Source organism: Misgurnus anguillicaudatus, chromosome 25 (assembly GCF_027580225.2).
Source record: "Misgurnus anguillicaudatus chromosome 25, ASM2758022v2, whole genome shotgun sequence".
In the NCBI taxonomy this organism is placed as follows: Eukaryota; Metazoa; Chordata; class Actinopteri; order Cypriniformes; family Cobitidae; genus Misgurnus; species Misgurnus anguillicaudatus.
In genome coordinates this window covers 16,661,386-16,682,510 of record NC_073361.2, presented here as the reverse complement: position 1 = coordinate 16,682,510, position 21,125 = coordinate 16,661,386, and the positions used below count along the sequence as shown (strand labels likewise).

The window sequence follows — 21,125 nt, the reverse complement described above, 5'->3', positions numbered from 1 at the left end:
AATAAACAGAGCAGGGTCGAGGGCCAGAGCTCCCTCACCCTTAAAACAAAACAACACCCCCATCAAACACCCTGTCTGAGGAACAAAGAGAACAAACCAGCCGCCGGGCCCGTTCCACTGACATACGAGCGCTGCTGTCATCTATACTCACCACAAAGAAAACCCTTCAAGAGCCAAAATATGCCACTTTTGTGATTTATTCCCCTTGAACTAGGAAGCTGATTTTTACATGGTTTTAGAAACAACAAGAATGCATGCATATTAAATTCATGCTTTTGTGTGTTTGTGTATATGTGTGTGTAAAATTATAATCTGGTGAATTTAGTAAGCAATCGTCCAAGTCAAATAAAGCAATGAGATCATTGCAAAAGCATGAGAATCTGAGATTGCTATATTTCCCAAATTGTTTGTATTTAAGGTTCAAATATAGCTACAATGGTTTATGTAAAATAAATACAATGACTGCAGAAGTTAACTAGTTTTTATTACGTATTCAAAACCCTATTAAACCTGCTAAATTTGGTGGTATGACTTAAGAGGTAGATCACGAAAAAATTTAAATTTCGGTTATTGCAAACCTATATACATTTCTTTGCTTTGCTGAACAAAAAATAAAGATAATTTGAATTTTTTTTGTTAACAAAACTGGGGCACTATTCACTTCCATCGTATTATTTTTCCTACCATGGAAATCAATGGTGCCCCATATATGCTTATTTACAAACATTCCTGAAAATATCTTCATTTGTGTTCAGCAGAACAAAGAAAGTTTGGAATAACTTGAACTTAAGGGTGAGTAAATGATGCCAGAATCTATCTCTTTAAAGGACAACACCACTGTTTTTCAAAATTTTACTATGTTCCAACCTTAACTTAGACGAATTAATACATCCCTATCTTATTTCAATCCGTGCACTTAATCATTGTAGAGCGTACTGTGTATGTGTTAGCATTTAGCCTAGCCCCATTCATTCCTTAGGATCCAAACAGGGATGAATTTAGAAGCCACAAAATACTTCCATGTTTTCCCTATTTAAAAACTGTTACATGAGTAGTTACAGAGTAATTTCGACCTCGGGCGCAGTAATATTGACAGAAGTTTGAGCGAGAGAGGGAGTAGTAGTGGAGTGACGATGTTACTGCGCGCCGAGGTCGAAGTGCCGCAAACGAAGTGCTAATTTTTTATCCACTTAAAAGAAAATCGCCACGTTTTATTTTGTTCCACCATACTTACTCGTGTAACTACTTATGTAATTTATCCCTGTTTGGATCCTAAGGAATGAATGGAGCTAGGCTAAATGCTAACACATTCACGACGCGCTATACAAAGATTAAGTGCACACATTGAAAAAAGATAGGTATGTATTAATTCATCTAAGTTGAGGTAAGAACATAGTAAAATATTAAAAACCGGTGGTGTTTTCCTTTAAGTCCATTTTTGATAACTTGACAGTGTTATAACAAAAATCAAAGCAATTTTTTTCCTCTTCAAACCACAATCAAGTGACCCATTCTTGCTATTCTATACCTGTCTTTCCTCTTTAAATGGCAGTTAAAATAAATACTCAATTAAACCAACAATCAAAGATTACTGAAGTACTAAAAACTCTTAGGAAGTGTCAATGGACATTCTCTGTGCAACTGGCTTGTAATCCACGCCTGTATCAGCCAAATAACTCAGACAGCTGCGGTCCAAGCTAAATGCCTGCGAGGCCTCGCTGAACTTATCAAAAAAAGAAACAATTACCCGATCTCCAAGTTCCTCAAAACCGAACCGTGTACCCAAACAGTCCCTCTCAACAATGTTTTAAATGTTGCTGCAATTATATTTGTCTGCATCCACAGATACTCACCCTTCCAAATCTGTTGGCGTAAGATCCTGTGAGCAAGGAATGGAAAACGATGATTGTTTCATCCAAATCCCAAATGAACACGCGCTGAGAAAAGAAAGAGCAAAATCAATGGCTCACTCAGCATGCAAGATGATCTGATTGTCAATAAGAAGGGTGCATGGATTCGTGTGCCCTGGGATCTTGAGATATTCACCACTCATGGTCACCATAGCGCCCCGCAACTGCGGGAAGAGCCACCATCCAACTCCTTCCCCCAATGCATTAACACAATCAATACCAACAAACTAATTACCTAGATTTGTTAACATGTCATGATGTCAGTTTGCTAATGGGGGTGAAACCTTCCCAAGATAGGTCAGGTTATGTTAATCAAAAGACACGTTTTGAACTGTACAGGTCAAATATGACAAAGATAAATGAATGATGCAGACTGAGTATTGAACTTTGTCACCTGCTTATTTTTTATCCGATGTTACTCTTTGGTATACAGTGAAGTACAAAAGTCTGAGTTCACACAAATTATCTGGAATTCAAAATCTGTTTTTTGGGATTCTTGTTTTGGGATTATGCAAAAGGTCATGGGTTTGAAATAAAGAAAAAAATGTATAGCCTGTAAGGCACTGTATTGTAAACCATCTACCAAGCACATTAATATAAATAATGTAACATTAATAAGACTTTAAGACTTTACGTGTCAAATGTTGGACTTCTTTGCTTCTATTCAAGCATGCATGAATATTCTGAATATTCGCAAGACATGCTGGGGTAACATGAGTCATTATATTTTGCATAATACACTTATATACTTACTGTATTATGTAATTAAAGCACAAAGAGCATATTATATTTATAATTAGATATAATGGAATATAATTCTCCAATTCATGTCAAACATTTTCAACTTTTCACTTAAAATGTTATGCTGGTACTCTAATTTCCGTTAAATGATTCGAAACATTGTAAAATGTAAGTATGTTCACCAACCCTCCCAGATGCTTGGACCCCACTGTACGTCAATGAACGTTTTTCTTTATTTGAAGCAGTGAACGAAACATATTTCCATATAATGAAAAGTTTCATGGTAATAATTTATTCTAACTCTCCGATTCCTGCTCGTATGAAAAACTGACAGGGCGGCAGAGGTCCAATACCTCAAGGTCAGAGTCAGGAGGAGGGGATGGGTTGTTGTTCCTTCTCCCCCGGCCACGTGACTTTCCATCCGAGGCCCGACGCAATCGATCCGATTCTGAATCTTTAATGGGGGTTGATGGACTGTGGATTGTACTGTACTCTGCTGCAGGAAAAGAAGGAAAAAAGTATATCAGAGGAGGAAAATAAAAAAGCAACCGAACATTGTGGCTGGATCCATTTACATCATCCAATGCTCAGGGCAGTAGCTGCTGCCCACATGTTCTGATACTGATCGGTTTATGCCCCTGATACCATTTACGCTATATTAATGGCACTGCAAGGGTGTTTATGATAATGTTAAAGCTTAAATTACACAATTTCTGCTGATATTTTCTATTACATAATTTCTCTTACCTGCAGGTTGCTCTGTAAGGGCCTGGCTGGTGATAGCTGATGGAGGTTCCTGTAAGGTGTAGGTAGCCGTGGTGGAGGGCGTTGTTGGGCTGGTGTTGTTACTGGTCATGTAGGGCGAGGTATAAGGGCTACTGTTGTAATACTGCGCGTACTGACTCTGCCCAAAAGCGGGGTAGGAGGGGTAGTCCTGCAAAAAAGACATCAGGAAAGTAACGTGAGATAGGCGCACAGCAACGCTGCTACTTTACAGCGCAGATTCCAAAACGTAAACGTGACCATATGTCTGCCGTGTGCTACATCTGGACAGTGATCTGTCTTCGCTTTTTTCTTTTCCCTCTGCTTGTGGCATAATTCATACGCGCGGAGAGCAAGAGGTAATCCTTGCGTACAGTGGTCGGAACATTTAAAGTGATTCATATCATGTGAGTAATATGCAAGTGTACACATGTTCAATAAAGGCTTCCAGGAGGCAGGAGAAAAACTGCATGCGTATGCCAGAAGGCGACAGGCTATGGCCGGACACGGAGGAAATACAATTTCAACTATATAGTCGGAGATAGAAAACTTAATAATAGCTACCTGTTGTGTACTGTTGAATCCAGTTGAGTTTGTGAGGGAATTGCTGCCAGCGTAAAGCCCTGAAGTTGTTGTAAAACTGCCTCCTACGAGTGCAAGAGACATAACAGTGAGTTATCTACACATGCATAATCCAATCTAATCAGATGTGATGGGTATCAAAGCATTACTTTCAACTGATGCATATCTGTTGCGCAAAAGACAAAAATAAAACTGTGAAATTGCAAAAAAGCCATAATTTTAAAGGGTTAGAAAAAAAGAAAACAGTAACACTTTACAAACAGGTTGTATTTGTTAACGTTAGTTAATGAATTAGAAAACATGAACTAACAATGAACAATAATTCTACGGCATTTATTAATCTAAGTTTATGTTAATTTCTGCATTTAATATGCTTTTAAAATCAAAAGTTGTAACTTTGTAATTAGTTAATGCGACTTTCCACTTTTTTTGAAAATATGCTCATTTTCCAGCTCCCGTAGAGTTAAACATTTGATTTTTACCTTTTTGGAATCCATTCAGGTGATCTCCAGGTCTGGCGGTAACACTTTTAGGATAGCTTAGCATAATCCATTGAATCTGATTAGACCATTAGCATCACGCTCAAAAATAACCAAAGAGTTTGACTCAAGGACTTTGCTGCTGTAACATGGCTGCAGGAGGCGCAATGATATGTTACAGCAGCAAAGCCATGTTACAGCAGCAAAATCCTTGATTATTTTGAGAGTAGTTCCTAGCCATATCTGCCTAGAAAATCGCAACTTTTAATTTTCTGTCGGTCTTAGTACACAATGTAACTACAGAAGAGTAAAGTTTTAAATAGGAAAAATATCGAAACTCTTTGGTTCTTTTTTAGCGCGATGCTAATAGTCTAATCAGATTCAATGGATTGTGCTAAGCTACGCTAAAAGTGCTAGCGCCAGACATGGAGATCAGCTGAATGGATTTCAAAACGGTAAAAACTTTTAGCTCTAGTGAAGCTGGAAAATGAGCATATTTACAAAAAACAAAATAAAAAATGGAGTGTCCCATTAAAGCACAAATAACGGTCATAAACTAATATTTTGCATTAACTAACATTAACAAAAAATCATAAATGGTTATAAACTATATTGCTCATTTATTGTTCACATTACCCAATGCATTTACTAATGTTAACAAATACAACCTTACTATAAAGTGTTATCAGCAAACCCATTGTATTACCTATAAAATGAATGACGTTTTTAAATCGTTGCATGGGGGCTAATCCAAGCAAGGCCTGAACCAGCTCGAAGACATTTAAAACAAAACCTTGTAGGTATTATAGGGGCATGAGGGCTTGTGAATGTGTGTGTGTGTGTGTACCTGGTAATTATCACATTGTGGGGACCAATTGTCCAAAATGACCTTGTGTTATCATTGATGTCCCAATGAGGAAACAAGCTTATAAATAAAACACAATGATGTTTCTTGAAAATGTGAAGTAGGAGAAGGGTTTCTGTGATGGTAGGGGTTAGGTAAGGGGAATAGAATATACAGTGTGTATGGTATAAAATGCATTACGTCTATGGAATATCCCCACAAAACATGGAAACCAGAATGTGTGTGTGTGTGTGTGTGTGCTGATGGTATGTGACAGTGGCTTTTCCTCTAGCTCTCTTTTCTCTATATCAGTGATTGAATCTCGGCTGATGGTCGAAAGGGGGCCGGATATATTATTTCATCCACTGCTACCTTTACAATAACAGAAACAGTGGCACTGTTGTGTGTTATCCACTCAGCTGCGGGGAACGGGAGGGGTGAGGTGGTCTTTTTACCTAACATCCTGCCTCAATGAATATGCATATATGTCTGCCCAACTTTTGTGTAATTAAGTCTCTTGATGGAGAGATGGCATCTGATGACTTAATAACATACGTGAGTTTTAGGGAATGAAGGTATATGGAATCTTCATTGCTTTTCTAAAAGCTTCTTTTGGCCTCAAAGTCCTCATCAAGCCCTGATCAGAGGTTTTCTCAACCCTAACACAGTGATGTTTGCTCAAAGTATTTTCCCAGACTTTAAGCTAATGGACAGCTGCACTCCACGTTGTTTTCAAGCATTCCCAATGTGAAATTCTCATGTCAGTCTTATTGGAGGCTATATATTTTATTGTACCCCTTATGCATTTAATCATCGTGTACAGTTATCTTTACTTTTATTATTTAAATTTCACGCATTTGACAGACAATTATGTCTAAAGTGACTTACAGTGCATTTTATCAGTAACGTATTTGTTCCCTGGAATCGGACCTATGGGATTTTTGTTGCAATCCTTTACTACTGGAATGCTACTCTTTACATTTATTACTTTAGTTTGATATCTTTTTACTGCTGACTCTAAGAGCTTTTCTTAACAATTCCTATGTACTTGTATTATCTGTGCATGCTCAAATGTCAAATAAAACTTTAAATGTCCAATTTTAGTTTATTAATTTCTTTCTCATTCTTTTTTGTATCTCTCTCCCTCCTTTATTCATTCAGATACCGTTGTTTTTACTCTCCGGACGCAGACCCACTCATGTCACATAAAGTGAAAGTCATCAAACTCCCGTCGCACAACAAATTAGCTAAATCCACAGTTCAAAAAGTCATAAAAGCCAGGACTTATGGGATAGCAGTTAAGTACGGAGCCACATAAAAGGCAAGCAAGACCCCCTCCGGTCCCGAAAGAATGACTCCATGCTGGGGAGAGGCCTGGTTGTTCCCAGGGGCAAAACCCCCCGTTCCTCCCCCCACCCTCTCTGTCTTGCTCCAGTTAGTTCAGTTAAGAAGAGACACTGGCTCTCCTTATGGCCTCTGCAATTGGGAGTCCATTTGCTTTGCTTGATCAGTCCTCTAGCCATGGGCTATGTCTATCATCAGTGCACAATATTTGTAGCAGAGGTTTTGTAGGCCTCTCTGGGGAGCTGGCGATCAAGTCCAGATGGGCTTCTTTAAAAAGCAGTCTGCCGCTTCTCTCACACTGTGCGCTGAATGGAGGCAGGCACAATTGTTGCTGTAATTATCAGTCAGAGAAACCCATATCTCTCTCTCTCTTTCTTTCTCTTGTCCTGCATAGCCTATAAGCTTACGGAAAAGGAAGCAAAGCTCAAACAGGTGTGAAAATATCAAATTAATTCCTAATTTATACTTGGAATGAAATTCATTGGCATGTAGCAAATCTTCACTAATTGAAAGAAAACTATTGACCAGTTAAATGGCATTTCTGAAAAAGTGCCAGTAAAAATTATGATAGTCCATCTTTATTTTGTCGTGTAGAGATGAGGGCTAGTAGTCACAAGTTATAGGGGCTTTATCTCAGTATATACAATTATTATCTGTTATGTCTCAGTAACTAAGTTTACATATTTAACTTTCTAATGTAGTTATATTTCTACCTTGTGAGGTTTACTATATTTTTCTCAAGCAATGGATTTTTATGTATTTAAAAAGCATCGCATTTTAGTAAATTTTAATATATAGGGCCAGATTTAGCGCAGTATATAGTGCCAGCACAAACCATCATTTTGGTGTTAATTAACGACGCATTGGATAATTAGCGCTGAAAAGGTTTGGTCTAGTTATTTTTGCGACTGACCTTATTGAATTTCTATGAGTTTTACTTTCAGACTCAAAATTTATGGGAGGAGATTATTTAAATGATTCATGCAACGCGATTTACTTATGCTTGCGCATGTGATATTTCTGGTATTTGTGCTATTATTTAACACCGTAAAAAGCATGTCTTAAATCATTTTGCACTTAAAATAGCAGCAATTGTTGCTGTCAGAGATCTGAGAGCATGTGCTACAAGGCAGAGGATTTTACTACCTAGTCTCACAAAGTTTTGTGATATAGTCACATATTTTTTAATTCTTATTTTGTGATATTATCAAAAATTTTCGTGTTTTTTCGCGATCGTATAACGAAATCCTGTCCTCGTGTGACCACCACGTATTGGTTACTCAACTGCTTTTTCCTATTTTTAAACCATTGTCGCTTCGGTTTAGGGTTAGATTTGGTGCTTGCATTAGAATGTCACTTTATGTATTGATTCATACTATTTTTTTCTGATTTTTTTATATGTCGCCTGGCGTTAGGGTTAGAGTTGGGTTTGGGTAGGGATGTCATTTTATGTAAATCGAACCCTAAACCGAAGTGACAATGGTAAGAAAATAGGACAAAACAGCTGAGCAACCAATACGTGACAATCACACGAAAACAGGAATTCGCTATACGATCACGAAAAAACGCAGAAATTCTTGATAATAGCACGAAAAAAGAATAAAAAAAATATGTGACTATATAACGAAATTTCGTGAGACTGGGCTGGGATTTTAACATGGAATGCCAGAGTAACATATTATTTAAAAATATTGTTGTCAAGCCATGTTATTGTTTTATTTGCTGTAGAAACTAAAAAAGGAGTCACTTGGAAAAGTCACACAATACCAGGTGTTTCAAAACTTCTTGTAAATCTTAATTTTATGTCCCCCTCCGGTTCTTTTCAATGCAATATGGCTTTGTTAGCTGGGATTTCACAACCAGCATTTTCAGCTGCGATATCCGCGGTGCTGAACTCAAGCACATCAGGTGTTAGTAGATCACCCGCACCTCATCAGCTCTGCTTATTTGCAACCCAAACTATTTTGCGCTGCGTTTTTGTAGATTGTGTTGGTCATTATGGAAATCAGCTGTTGCGCCTGTGTTATTTAATTTGCGTCTTTTTAGTAAATAACCTGTAGATAATAACATTCCCATCGCCACTTTTTGGAATTGCGTTTTTGCGCTAATTTGCCCTGTTTAGTAAATCTGGCCCTTAGTATTTTACTATTTTTGCAAACTATTTTGGCAAAAAACACACACTGGCAAATGCAGATTTTAACGAAAAGTTTGACACTTACTTTATATAAAATGTTAAAGACAATAGTTTGATATTTTTTTTAAATTTTTTGATAAAAGCCAATTAATACAGCTATTTTCTTTAAACTTTAATAAATAAACCTACCCTGATCAATCTTTGTCTGAGTATAAAATTAGACAACTAGCCCCGGTCTCCCCTTCGCATCACTCATGACCGTTTTAAACCAGGAAGGTCCCTCTGTGCTACTCTTCTGGACCTTGATCTCAGAAACCAAGCGTCGTTCCATTATACATTAAAGAGCTGGGTAAAAACATTAATTTAATTGTATTCCCTTTGACAGCTGGGTGCAGGAGGTCTGTACCGGGGTAATAGGACAGCAGTTGGTTTCGTATAGAGGGGGGTGTTCACTATGTTCAGTCTCCTCCTATGGGTTTAGACCTGCCCAATCGATGAGGCATCGAGGGGAAGCCGATAGGGACAGACTGGCCTGGTTAATGGTCATCTGTCATCTGCTGTTGCAGTTAGTGGCTAATGTGTTTATTGCTGTGTGGGCTATGCATGGCAGACTGAAGGCACCTCAGTCTCGGCGGATAATATATACTTTGAGCAAAGTCGTTGTGGGATGACACTATAACCCGAAAAGGAATATCCTGTAAACATAATTTATAGCTCTTATAGCCACAAAAATAATATCTGAAGTGGGTTCATGACAAAAAGCTGTGTATTATTCGTGATTCTTCAAAAACTTGGTAAGTAAATAATGAGCTGAATTTTGAGGTGAATTACTCTTTAAATTTAAAGGAAACAATTCATGTTCAACATTTACACTAAACGTGAGTTTATAATACTGTACTGCAATGATCCATTGCTTAATATTAAAATATACAGAATATAACATTTTGCATTCTGAGAAAATTCAGCAATAGACTCCAGGTGAATGAAGTTGGTGCATAAAGCCGTGTGAAGACCGCAGCGGCCGGGTCAGAGTAACATTTACAGGCCTGGTGTTGAAGCGTGATCACCATCAGCAGTTTTTACTGATGAGGCATGGAAAAGAAGCTTCCATGGACCGCATATGTCAAGTTATTTACTGTAAGATACTCTGGAGCCCTTTCAAAAACCTGGAGAAGTTTCTACTGTCACACATTATTTGGAGATTAGAGAGCTCAAAACGGCACTAACTGTTGAAAACTCGCAGAAAAACACGGCAGGGACGAAGAGAGTAAGAGAGCGAGAGAAATTTTTTGGCAATATACCTCAAAAACGCTGGGTGGCAGACAGTTCGCCTGGTGCACTTCTGTACAAATCTGACTTCTATGAACTGACCTCAAAGACAAGAGTCCCGGGTGTTCCCTCTTAAGCAAACATACTTAAGAACATACATGGCCGAGCACGGAGCCAAAACATGGAGAAAAAGATTGGTCTTATAATGGGAAAAAAAACCATCTATTTTTTTCCCATCTGTCCTTTTTCTCTTAAGGCCTAATGCAAAAAAGACTGTGTCTAACAACAACCCAATACAACCATCTGCTCTGGGATGTTATGATTTGGTCTGTGTCTGCCATTAATTGTGTCTCTTTTGAAGGGAGGGGGAAGGAACCATGGCTCTATTTTGCCACTCCACTGAAGACCAGAAAAGGAAAAGAGGTGAGATCCTGACCTTGCATCTGGTAACTGTAGGGCGCTTGTCCCGTCTGAGGTGTGGAGAAACTGGAGCTGTAGCTGAGGAAGCCGCTCTGGCCTGGAGACTGGGCCTGGGTCAGTCCACTCTCTGTCTTGATGCCTGCCCACAATGGACCTAAATCAGTTAGTGACAGCAGAGTAATATGATGCACAGTCCAGAGTGTTACTCCCTCCATGTCAAGCAAGACAAAAGATTGCTGTTTCTCACTGCAAAGTGATTCAAGCTATGACACAGGTATAAGAGGCAAGAATGGTACCCAGTGCACAAAGTGGATGAATTGTGCTGGTATTAAATATACAGTACTGTGCAAAAGGCCCACCATGGTACTATTAGATTTGTTGTTTTTGCAATTGTATAGTGATCATATATAATTATTTATCAGTCTCTTTATAAGAATACAACCAGAATTTACAGGAAATGTGTATATAGTATTAAAAACTGTATAAAAGTATAAGCTGAAGTGTCAAGTATTTAGGGTAAACTCCTCTTCCACTTGGGCAATAGCAGGCAGCTGCAGGATCTCTTAAACCTAAATGACATTAAATCTTAATTTCTAAATCTAATCAAATGACTTCAGGATTTCAATCTCCTCAAAAAAGCTCAAGATGTGTTTCGTGCCAAGAGAGGTCACACTAAATACTGACCGATGCCTGAAGAAGACATTTAGTTCTGAAAATTGTTTTGTTTTTAATTTTGTGTGCATATTTCCTGTATTTTCTGTTTGTATCTTAAAAAAGAGTGAAAAATAAATATGGATGGACATTAAAGCTTTGCTAAAACCTAAAAGCTCCTAAGACTTTTGCACAGTACATATATATACATATAGAATGGTTACTTTACTATATAATAATAAACATTATTACATGGCTCATTGAAATTGCTTGATTCTGATTGGACAGTTGCGACATTCGAGATTTTTTAATCCTAGATAATAACTGCTCAAAACTAATAACATATGGTAACCTGGATACTGCAAATAATTTTGACAGGTACAGTTTAATATTACACAAAATTAAATAGATATATATTTTTATATAACATGACATATTTACAAACAATTAAACCAAATAGTGACATTTGAACATCTTATCTTAAAACCCAAAGTAAACATGTTTCCTCGCTGAAGTTTTGCATTTATTAATAATGACCAAATAAAATACTTTAAATCAATATTTAATGTTCCTTACATTACTTTTGAGGTAAATAGCGAGATATGGAAAGGCAGACGGTTGTTATCACAAAATAAGCTTATTTCTGCGGTAACAACCGGCTTCATTTACTTAACATATAGTTTGTGTAAATTAAAGCAGTAAACGCAGTTGTTCATTTCGGTAAAAAAAAATGATTTTTAAACATTTTGATTACATTTCGTTTCTTTGCTTCAGCGGAAACTAAGTGGAAAAGACACATTTAGAAATTCACAAGTACATTTCGTTTGCGACAAATAAAAAGGTACAAATGTAAACACAGTGTAAAATCTGTCAGACGACCGAATGGTCCTTAAATTATTCTACAATATGCAACAAATGAAACGCTTATGTTAAAAACGAAACTAACAACAGTAGAGACTGTCTTATCAAGTATAGAGAGAGTACAGGTGGTGTATGAGAGCTGTCTCTATGCAAAAATAATTAGCGTAATTCGCATTGATGTGGCAGTATTTCTTATCGGTAGGTACCGACCCACTTCAGACACTGATGGTATCTGAATGCATTCAATTACTGTGCAAAATTAGAGTTAAAACAAACCTGTTTGATTAGATTGAATCAGGCCCAATGCAGATTTGCAATTTGCATCCACTCAAACAAACATCTGAAGCGTAACTAAGATTTTCTACCTAAACAACGTGCGCATATTTTCGCCAAAGGTTTCAGAACGTTCAATTCCTTGAACAAGTAAAGGACATTTATAGTTTAGGCTTTCAGAGGGTAACAACACTGTGAATGTCTGGTTTGAAACTGAATGATTCAGTGTCTGCAAAATTAGCATAAAATAAAATATGTATGTGGATGATTCTCTGAATCTGCAGAAATAAATGAAAGGTTAGCATACTTTTTAGTTTAGGTTGAAAGTGAAGCTACAAAGGCCTATTGTTTGTATAACCCCAGGGATCGGCACGTTGTTAGGTTTTATAAGTTTTACCGTAGATTGGTCAGATGCTAACAGTGCTAAGCGCAAAGCTTCAGTTTCAATTACAGGCGTACTGATATTACGCACTGCCTGAAAATAGTCCCCTTGATACTTTCAATAGTAGGGGACTTTTTTCAGGCAATGCATAATATAATGCGCCTGCTAAAGCCATGTTACGGCAGCAAAGTCCTTGATTATTACGGCAGAATGAGAGTATAGTTCCTAGCCATATCTGCCTAGAAAATGACAACTTAAAATTTTCTGTCGGCCTTAGTACACGATGTAACTACAGAAGAGTCAAGTTTTAAATAGGAAAAATATTGAAATTCTTTGGTTATTTGTTTAGCGTGATGCTAATGGTCTAATCAGATTCAATGGATTATGCTAAGCTATGCTAAAAGTGCTAGCGCCAGACCTGGAGATCAGCTGAATGGATTTCAAAATGGTAAAAATTAAATGTTTAACTCTAGGGGAGCTGGAAAATTAGCATTTTTTTTTTTAAAGTGTCCCTTTAATATTGAACCTGTGAACCTGAGACTTAAAGAAAAGAAATAGCAATGCTGCAGTTACCATAGGCTGGGATTCCATAGGGTTGGCCTGGCTGAGGGTACGAGCCATAGGCAGCAGCTTGCTGCATTCCTGTGGTGTATTGCGTCTGTCCGTACGCTGCCATATTTTGGGCGGAAGGAGTCGGAAGAATGTGTGGATAAGGTCTGCTATTTGGGAGCAAAAGCAAGAACAGAGAAAGACATAGTTTTTACCCGCAAGGACACATTGTAAAATTCGCTCACATAGCCTGTGCCGATTCTGCTACTTAATCATAAATATTTGGGCAAGCTGTGAAACAGAAAAAAATCTGCCATTAAGCAGCTGATATACATTGCGAAAGAAAAACAAATCACCGGGGAAATCGTTGCAAGATAATAATTATAACAGATTTTGGAGTGCGCAAGCTGTGGAGATCAACGCAAACAAAGCAGCCACAGAGTCCAAGATCTGGCAGAAGGATCTAATTAAAGCTCCAAATGAAGCTGGATGCTGCTTATTTTTTTAAAGAAAAATAAAAGAAGCCTTACTTGGAAGGGTAAATCTGGGGAGAGAACTGGTGAGTTTGTCTTGGGCTGAAGCCACTGCTTCCAATGGCTGCGGAGAGTCCGAAAGAAAAGAGTCAAGCACATATTCGACATTAAAAAATAAGGTAAATATTATTCTTTGCCAACAGAACTTCTGGAATCCAAGGCAACTGTAATTGCATGGTGTTACACTATTTATTTCCCTAACCTTATTTTAGGTTGAAAAATGAAGAGCAATAACCAAGGAAAATAATCAGGTAATATGCGAGGCTTTTCTGCTGACTGTATACATAAAACCAACAGTGAATGGAAGGGCCAGTGTCCACATACACGCAAACAGATCAGAGAATGATGTATAGCATTGGTCAGTGAAGGGCTTGAAGTGCGCTGTACAATGAGAAATCGGTAGGCCTGATTACAGGTCAGTATTACACAAGTGGCCTTCATTAGATATAAACCGGCTCTATAGTTCCAAGCCCTTAATGGTGACGTGAAGGGCCATTCAGTTAACTCGCGCAAACACTGGAGAGCAACATAAGATCTTTTGATGTGCAGTTGAATGGAGAGCTCAAGTATGGCCTGAAGATGAGCTCACAAGAATGTGTACGTATTTTTCGAGATGGATTAAATTTGTACGAAATTTGACTATGTAAGGAATAATTGACGATGGGCCGTTTAATTATAAGAAAATAATTCACACCCAAGGTGGTAATGCGCCACGACGCGAAGCGGATTATTTTCAAATAATTCAAAGGACCGGAGTCAATTATTTCGCTTATACCATGATTACCAAAAATATTACTCTGGTGCCTATTTTTAAGACATTTTGAAGGTTAGGTGTGCGGTTATTGAAAAATAATCAACACCCATAGAACATTTCTCAACCAATCAGAATAAAGCATTAAACAGCCTCGTGGTATAACTTAAAATAAAGAATAATGAAATCCCACCATTAACCCCACTGTCAAAGGGGCGAAAGCTAATTGTCCCAAAATGTACAAATGTGGTCGTACGAATTAATACAAATTAGCCACCTCGTAAAATACAAACGAATTAGATAAAATACTACATACTAATATGTAAGGAATAATTGACGATGGGCAATTGAATTATAAGAAAATAATTCGCGAAGCAGAGTGCCGTTACACCGCGGGTGTGCATTATTTTCAAATAATTCAAAGGACCAGAGTCAATTATGCCTCTTATACCACGGTTACCACAAACATTGCTCTGGAGCCTATTTTTAAGACATTTGACAAGTTAGGTGTGCGGTTATCAGAAATTAATGCATACCCACAGAACATGTCTTATCAGAATACAGCATTCAACAGACCCGTGGTATAATATATAATAATATAATAAAATGTTATATTTATTAAAAATGTTTTATCAATAAAAATATAATATTTATTATTATTGTTGTTAGCAGTTTATCGCGTAATCTTTATAATTATTATTATTATAATTAATTATTAATTCGTTGTTCATCATACTGGGCATTGCAGTTTTTAGAATTGCCGATATAAAAGATTTTATGCATTAGCATTAGTAGGATGTCTCTCTGTAGCATGAGATATCACTGGGCTTTTCTAAAATTTTGATGGTTATGCTTTGTGGATATAATTGGCTGTGACATCCAAAGTAAAAGTTAAGTTAAGGAGATCCCGCTTTGTGCAACCGTATTCTCTACACCATGAAAACCGGGAGCTTTTCCCCACACTTCAGCACCTGGCCTGGACAAACACTGAACCTCGGCACGGCGGCATCCCTCGAGTATAAAACGATCTCAAATGACTACATTTCATTTATATTGTCAGAGATAGAAGTCCGAGCCGTGATTTATATAGGTCTAACATAAAGGTATCGGGTACTTAGTCAAATAGGTAGGGAAATAAGACAAATTAGCAGGAATGTAATACTCCATAAAGAGTTCTTTCGCATTCGCTGGCATTTGCTTAGCAAGTAATGTGAGCGGCCTATAACATGGAGTAGACCTACCTAAATTTGTATGCGCTAGTTTTAAAATATACCATTGAGAGGATAACGTTTTATGCAATGAGCTGTTTTTGCGGCACAAAAAGTCAAAACAAAAAGGCATTTAATTTCAGTAAATTAACACTTTGCATGCCTCTCTATATACAGATTTGCCATTTTTTGATGGCAGAATAAAGCCCACATTAAGTTAACACTACAGTAACTCTAAAGTTTATGCGGTTTGGTTCACTTCCTGAGTTTCTTATCAGACACGGATCATCTCTCAAACTATGGTGTGTGTGTCTGTGTCGTACCTGATCCTGAGAAGCTGTCTAGGGAGCCGTCTGCTACAGAGGTGGTGATTTCAGCGCTGCTCATTGGCTCTGTTTTAACTGCAAACATAAGGAAACCAAAATGTTTGTGACGCAGCACAAGCCGAGCCTGTTATCGCTCAATAATCACACAGGCTCGTAAAGCCAATACACTTTATTTCGGGAAATGTGGAAATTTTAAACATGGCAAAAGCGCTCATCCAAGTGGTTTCGTTGGCGGGCGGTGTGGCGGGATCGCGGCATTCATTAAGCGGTTGGTGTAATGAGGTAAAGCTGCTATTGAGATAATGGAGCTTTCAGGTTTCCGCAGTTCAGTCCTGGCCAGCCCACAGGACAGGCCAACAATTAAATGCTAATCTGTAGTACAAATAAAAGGAGGACACTTCCCCTCCAAAACACACAAACCGTTCTGTTGATTTAAGTACAATGGCCATACATAAGGCGCTCATTTAAATGCATAAACCAATGTATTGCTGAATTTGACTGACATGTTTTAAAAAGCTAATTGTCAGACAAATAAAGAAGAACTGAATGTGTGGGATAAATATATATATATTATATATATCAGCTGAAAAATTACCTGCTAATATAATATTGTGCTGTTGGTTTCTTGATGTCTTACCAAAAGTTGCACACAGGCAAAAAGGTGAAATTTAATGGCACAAATAAGCTTTGGAATGCATGGACGTGCAGTATAATTGATATGTCAAGGCAATGCATGGCGTATAAAATGTATTTGACCCGACCGCTCCACACTACAATGAGGGCAACCGGGAGACAATTTCACAGCGTTTAGACAGGCCCGGATCTTTGAAATGAATCCATCTCTGTCTCAGGAGGGGGTTGGGTAGAGGTTTACTTTTAGGAAAACAAAATTCACTATGTGGGTACGGAGTCATGCCCACTGAAATCCCTCATGGCTGAGGTAGCCATCAGCTTGTCATGTTAAACATGTTGCTGCTATGGTTGTCTCTCAAAGGAACATATGTCGATAGGGAGCGGTCTGAATATACCCCCCCCATCTTTTTTGGAGGGATATGGGAGAATAGCGGCAAGGAGCATGCAGAAACTAGAGCAGTCAAGTCTTATCACATACCACACATAACCATAAAACCGTCCTGCGGAACATCAAATAAAATGCACATTACGCGTGCCCACAGCTTCACCATTCATTGACAGTGTGGAATCAAAGCCAAAAGTCTCAAACCATGCTTTCAACAGATTCACCAGAACACAACACAAAATGCCAAACAATCCTAATGAAAGGCACAATAGTTGAAGCGTGCGTTTTCACAATCGTGAAAATAAACTAATATAATTTGGTTTGCCAATCAAAGTATAATTTTAGATTTAAACACCAAGTATTGTCCTTTCATTGATTTTATCACCAGAACTGCACAAACCTGCAGCGGACTGTGAACTAGAACTTAACAACCAGTCAGCTGTGGTAAGCATAGTGATGTTATCACCTATAGGGAGAAAGAACGGGATAGGACACATGACAATATGCACTGTCACAGGTTGGGGCTTATCAGTGAAGAAAACCACCGTTAAGATTACTTCATATAAACTATTTTATATGAGCTGATTACAAACGTATGGGCTGTAACACGAGTCATAGCCAAAGGTATATTATTTATATAGTCTGCGCATACAGCACAAATGCATTTAAGTTCATTGGCGGATAAATTGTAAGAATTACATTTTTTTTAATATGTTAAAGTAAAATAATTTATTTATATGCAGGGCATGTTAATACATACTTTTATTTCAATATTAATTTAATGCAGCTAAAAAAATGCATTGGTCAAAATGTAAAAAAAATCCCCTTGACGTAGAAAGCACATCATATGGCACAATTTAGATATGTTTAACAGGGACTAAACATTGTATGTTATTAGGGCATAAGTTAAAAAGCATCACTAGGGACAAAGCCGTGTGCACTTATAAATCCACAGTAATGTCAGTAAATGGCCCAAGTGAGACAGTAAAGACGCACCTTCAGTGCCATTTGGTGTCATGGAATTGTTATTTATATGCGAGTTGTCGATGTTGGGACCATTGGGGGACTCACTGCTTCCACTTACTCGGCTGTGTGGACTAGCTAGATCCTGCATTTCCATAGACCTGAGAGATAGAGACACAGACATTAGAAGTAAGACAACGTGCACATTAGTAGAACTGTAAATGAATGTAAATACAACCTATAATTATTAATTTAAGTTCTTTGGAAATATAAATGTTATTTAAAAAAATAAAACGTATGTAAACATACGTCTGACAATTACTATTATTTTGCATTTTATAATTTCGTACTATTTTGTTTTTTATTATAATTGTTTTAGCACCATAATAATTTAAGCATAAGGTTTAATTCAAAAATTCACATGAATTTGACTGTTTCTTGTTATTTTTTGCTGTAATGACAGCATGCACTTGAGTTGGCATGAACTCCACAGGTTTGTGCAAAACCTGATGATCCATGTTATCCCAGCATGATCTGAAAATGCTCCAAAGGGCATCTTGTGTGCTTTAATGAAAGCAATGAAATCTGACCTTTTGTGCAAGGGACATTTAAGAAAAAATATTTTCTTATTTGATTTGTGACCTAGAATTGTGCAATTTTCATCAGTTAATCTTATCATGTTATACAGTAATTTCTAAATAAAAGCTATTTACAGATTAAAATTCAATTTGGAAACATATATTTTTTATACAATTTTAGACTTTGGATCCCACATGTATTCAATAATAATACACTTTATTGTGCAGCAACAATTTCAAAATACTTAAAATCAAAATACCAATACAAAAAATTAATTAAATACAAAAAAACTGTCACTAACTTATCACTTAAATAATATTCCCAAAAAGAACAACACATAAACACGATTGCAAATTACTGTATATGTAATAATTGATCAATAACAAAAAAATAAATAAATAATAATAAAACTAGGCATTGTTAAAAACGTAAACTATATTAAACAAGAGCATTCCAGCAGTTCTCCAGACAAATACACTTAACAAGGGCATTCCCCTGAGACACATCAAATGACATTCGACACAAATTTAACAATTAATGAGACAACTGATGATTGATTTACTTTCGCATTTTAAGCATTAAAAATTAACCATGACCGGCCCCGCAGAGCGCACTTCAATTTTCATACGATGGTTTCCTCCGGCGACCGCTGGTTTGAAGCAGTAACAGCCGAGCTGTGTGATTTCGAGGGCCCTAAACCTCAATGAGAGTGAATGAAGAGTTCACTAAAGCGTGCTGTTTGCTCTGGCACGCATCTTAATTGTTTCTTTGTTTATATACCGAGGGCCACGCCACTAAAAACATTATTCTACAGGCTCTGTTTTACACTCACGGGACTTTATTATGCATAGCAAATGGAAGGCCAGGCCAGTGTGTGTGTGTGTTTGTGGTCAGATGCATGTTATGGATGTTTGTATCCGTTGTAAATAAAAAAAAAAAAATGCTTTTACAAACCTAAATTAGGTTACAACGCAAATGCATTATTCAGTCAATTAAAATGCTCATGTGCATTAACAAACATTTAAACTACAAAGAGAAAACAAACATTATTTTAGCATAGATTATCATACCTCTTTTAGTAGTTGTTCTTGGTCTGTTATAAAATATCCATTACAGATGGTAGCAGTTAAAAGAAGTGAAAAGTAATCCATGCCACGAAACTTGCTTTCAAAATAATGTTAGAGAATCAATGTGTCAAATATAACATCTAAATTTGTACCTACAATTCTCCAACATACACTTCATCAATCCTGATGTTCTGACACCTCTACTATTTTAATTCTTCCACAGTTTCCCAAAATATCCAGACACCTACTTCTTAAGTCCTTAGCATTTCAGCACAAGTTGTATGTCTGTTTGTGTCTTCAAAACCACATCTAACTTTGCTAAACAAGTAACTCCTTTGCACTGATGCTGCTGACAGCCAATCAGCTCTCCTCTTACCTGCAACTGGATGGGCCTTAACCATCTGTGTCATATATCATCTTTTTCAGTCTTTCTCTTTTTATCCCTCCCTATAATTTTTCCACCTACCCTGACCCTAAAAACAATCTCATTCCTTGTTATTTCAGCTCGGTTCCACTGTGAAGAGCCATCCGTGACACAATAGACGTTGTCTAAGAAAACATTTTTGTTATTCTCGCGCAGAATGAGAAGAGAGGAGCTGGTGAAACAGAGAGGCACATTGTCTGTAGGCTCAGCCCCTCCGCTGTTGTTTCCTCCTCCTAAGTCTTCCCTCCCTCAAAAAGAGAGAGAGAGAGAGAGAGAGCAGCCGAATGACAGAAAGGTGATTCATCATTGGTCAACGACAGCTGCAAACTGGATTAGTCCTCCCCCAATCAACATGCAAAGCGGCTTAGCCAAGGTAAGCAGGAAAGGGGGGCTTGGGGGGCTTTGGGTGAGTGAGCTGGGGGCGCCTGCTTGAGGTCGCTGCCGCTGTTGCCTCTGGAAGTGTGTGTGTGGGGGGGTGGAAGTTGAGAGAAATGGGAGTTTGTTGAACAGAAGCTAGTCAAGCATGACACCCCTAGCATCTTCTGAAGATCTATCATCTGCAATTGACGCTATCTGAAATTTATCTCCACTCCCTCTCCAAGCACACTGACAGTTCCTAATGATGGTCAAGGAGGGGGGGTTGATGATGACTTTGCCCAAGGCTTTTGGGGGGGACAGTAGACCACTACAGATACTGAGTGCATCTCTTGCAAAAAGGCAAAGGTATAGAATAGATAATAAGAGGAACATATGGGCCTGCATATGTTTCCTATACTTCAAATGGTGCTATTACTCTTTTAGGTTGACAATTAGATTCTGCTGTCCACAACAATGTGGATTAGAAAAGCATAGTATACCTGTGGCACTATAACCCAATTTGAAGCCAGGACCAAACCGGATCTGGATTACGGTTATTGTACCTTTCCACCAAAAATGTTAAATAAAGTAAAAAAAAAAAAATGCATGAATTTTTAATGCTGGACTGTGTAGTAACCTGAGCTGTTTGGTCTTGGTGTTTTTCGACCCCCTTCCCTTTTCTTCCCCCAATGCCCGAG

General features: G+C 37.7%; 1 protein-coding gene across 12 annotated transcripts in view; it reads right to left on the bottom strand.

Moving 5' to 3' along the window:
- The window catches only part of eya1 (EYA transcriptional coactivator and phosphatase 1), a 100,809-nt gene that overhangs the window by 20,476 nt on the left and 59,208 nt on the right, over positions 1 to 21,125 (bottom strand). For 3 of the 12 annotated variants that reach the window (XM_055182237.2, XM_073863637.1, XM_055182236.2), the window contains 10 exons: positions 18,034 to 18,161; positions 17,438 to 17,503; positions 16,017 to 16,094; positions 13,732 to 13,798; positions 13,226 to 13,371; positions 10,502 to 10,639; positions 3,978 to 4,060; positions 3,399 to 3,585; positions 3,005 to 3,147; positions 1,854 to 1,937 (listed from right to left, as the gene is read on the bottom strand). In XM_055182237.2, coding sequence (XP_055038212.1) covers positions 1,854 to 1,937; positions 3,005 to 3,147; positions 3,399 to 3,585; positions 3,978 to 4,060; positions 10,502 to 10,639; positions 13,226 to 13,371; positions 13,732 to 13,798; positions 16,017 to 16,094; positions 17,438 to 17,503; positions 18,034 to 18,157 — 1,116 coding nt within the window. In that variant the 5' untranslated portion in view covers positions 18,158 to 18,161. Of the gene's footprint in view, positions 1 to 1,853; positions 1,938 to 3,004; positions 3,148 to 3,398; positions 3,586 to 3,977; positions 4,061 to 10,501; positions 10,640 to 13,225; positions 13,372 to 13,731; positions 13,799 to 16,016; positions 16,095 to 17,437; positions 17,504 to 18,033; positions 18,185 to 19,649; positions 20,247 to 21,125 lie in introns of those variants that run through there. The other 9 variants (XM_055182238.2, XM_055182239.2, XM_073863639.1 and 6 more) reach the window with 9 other exon arrangements.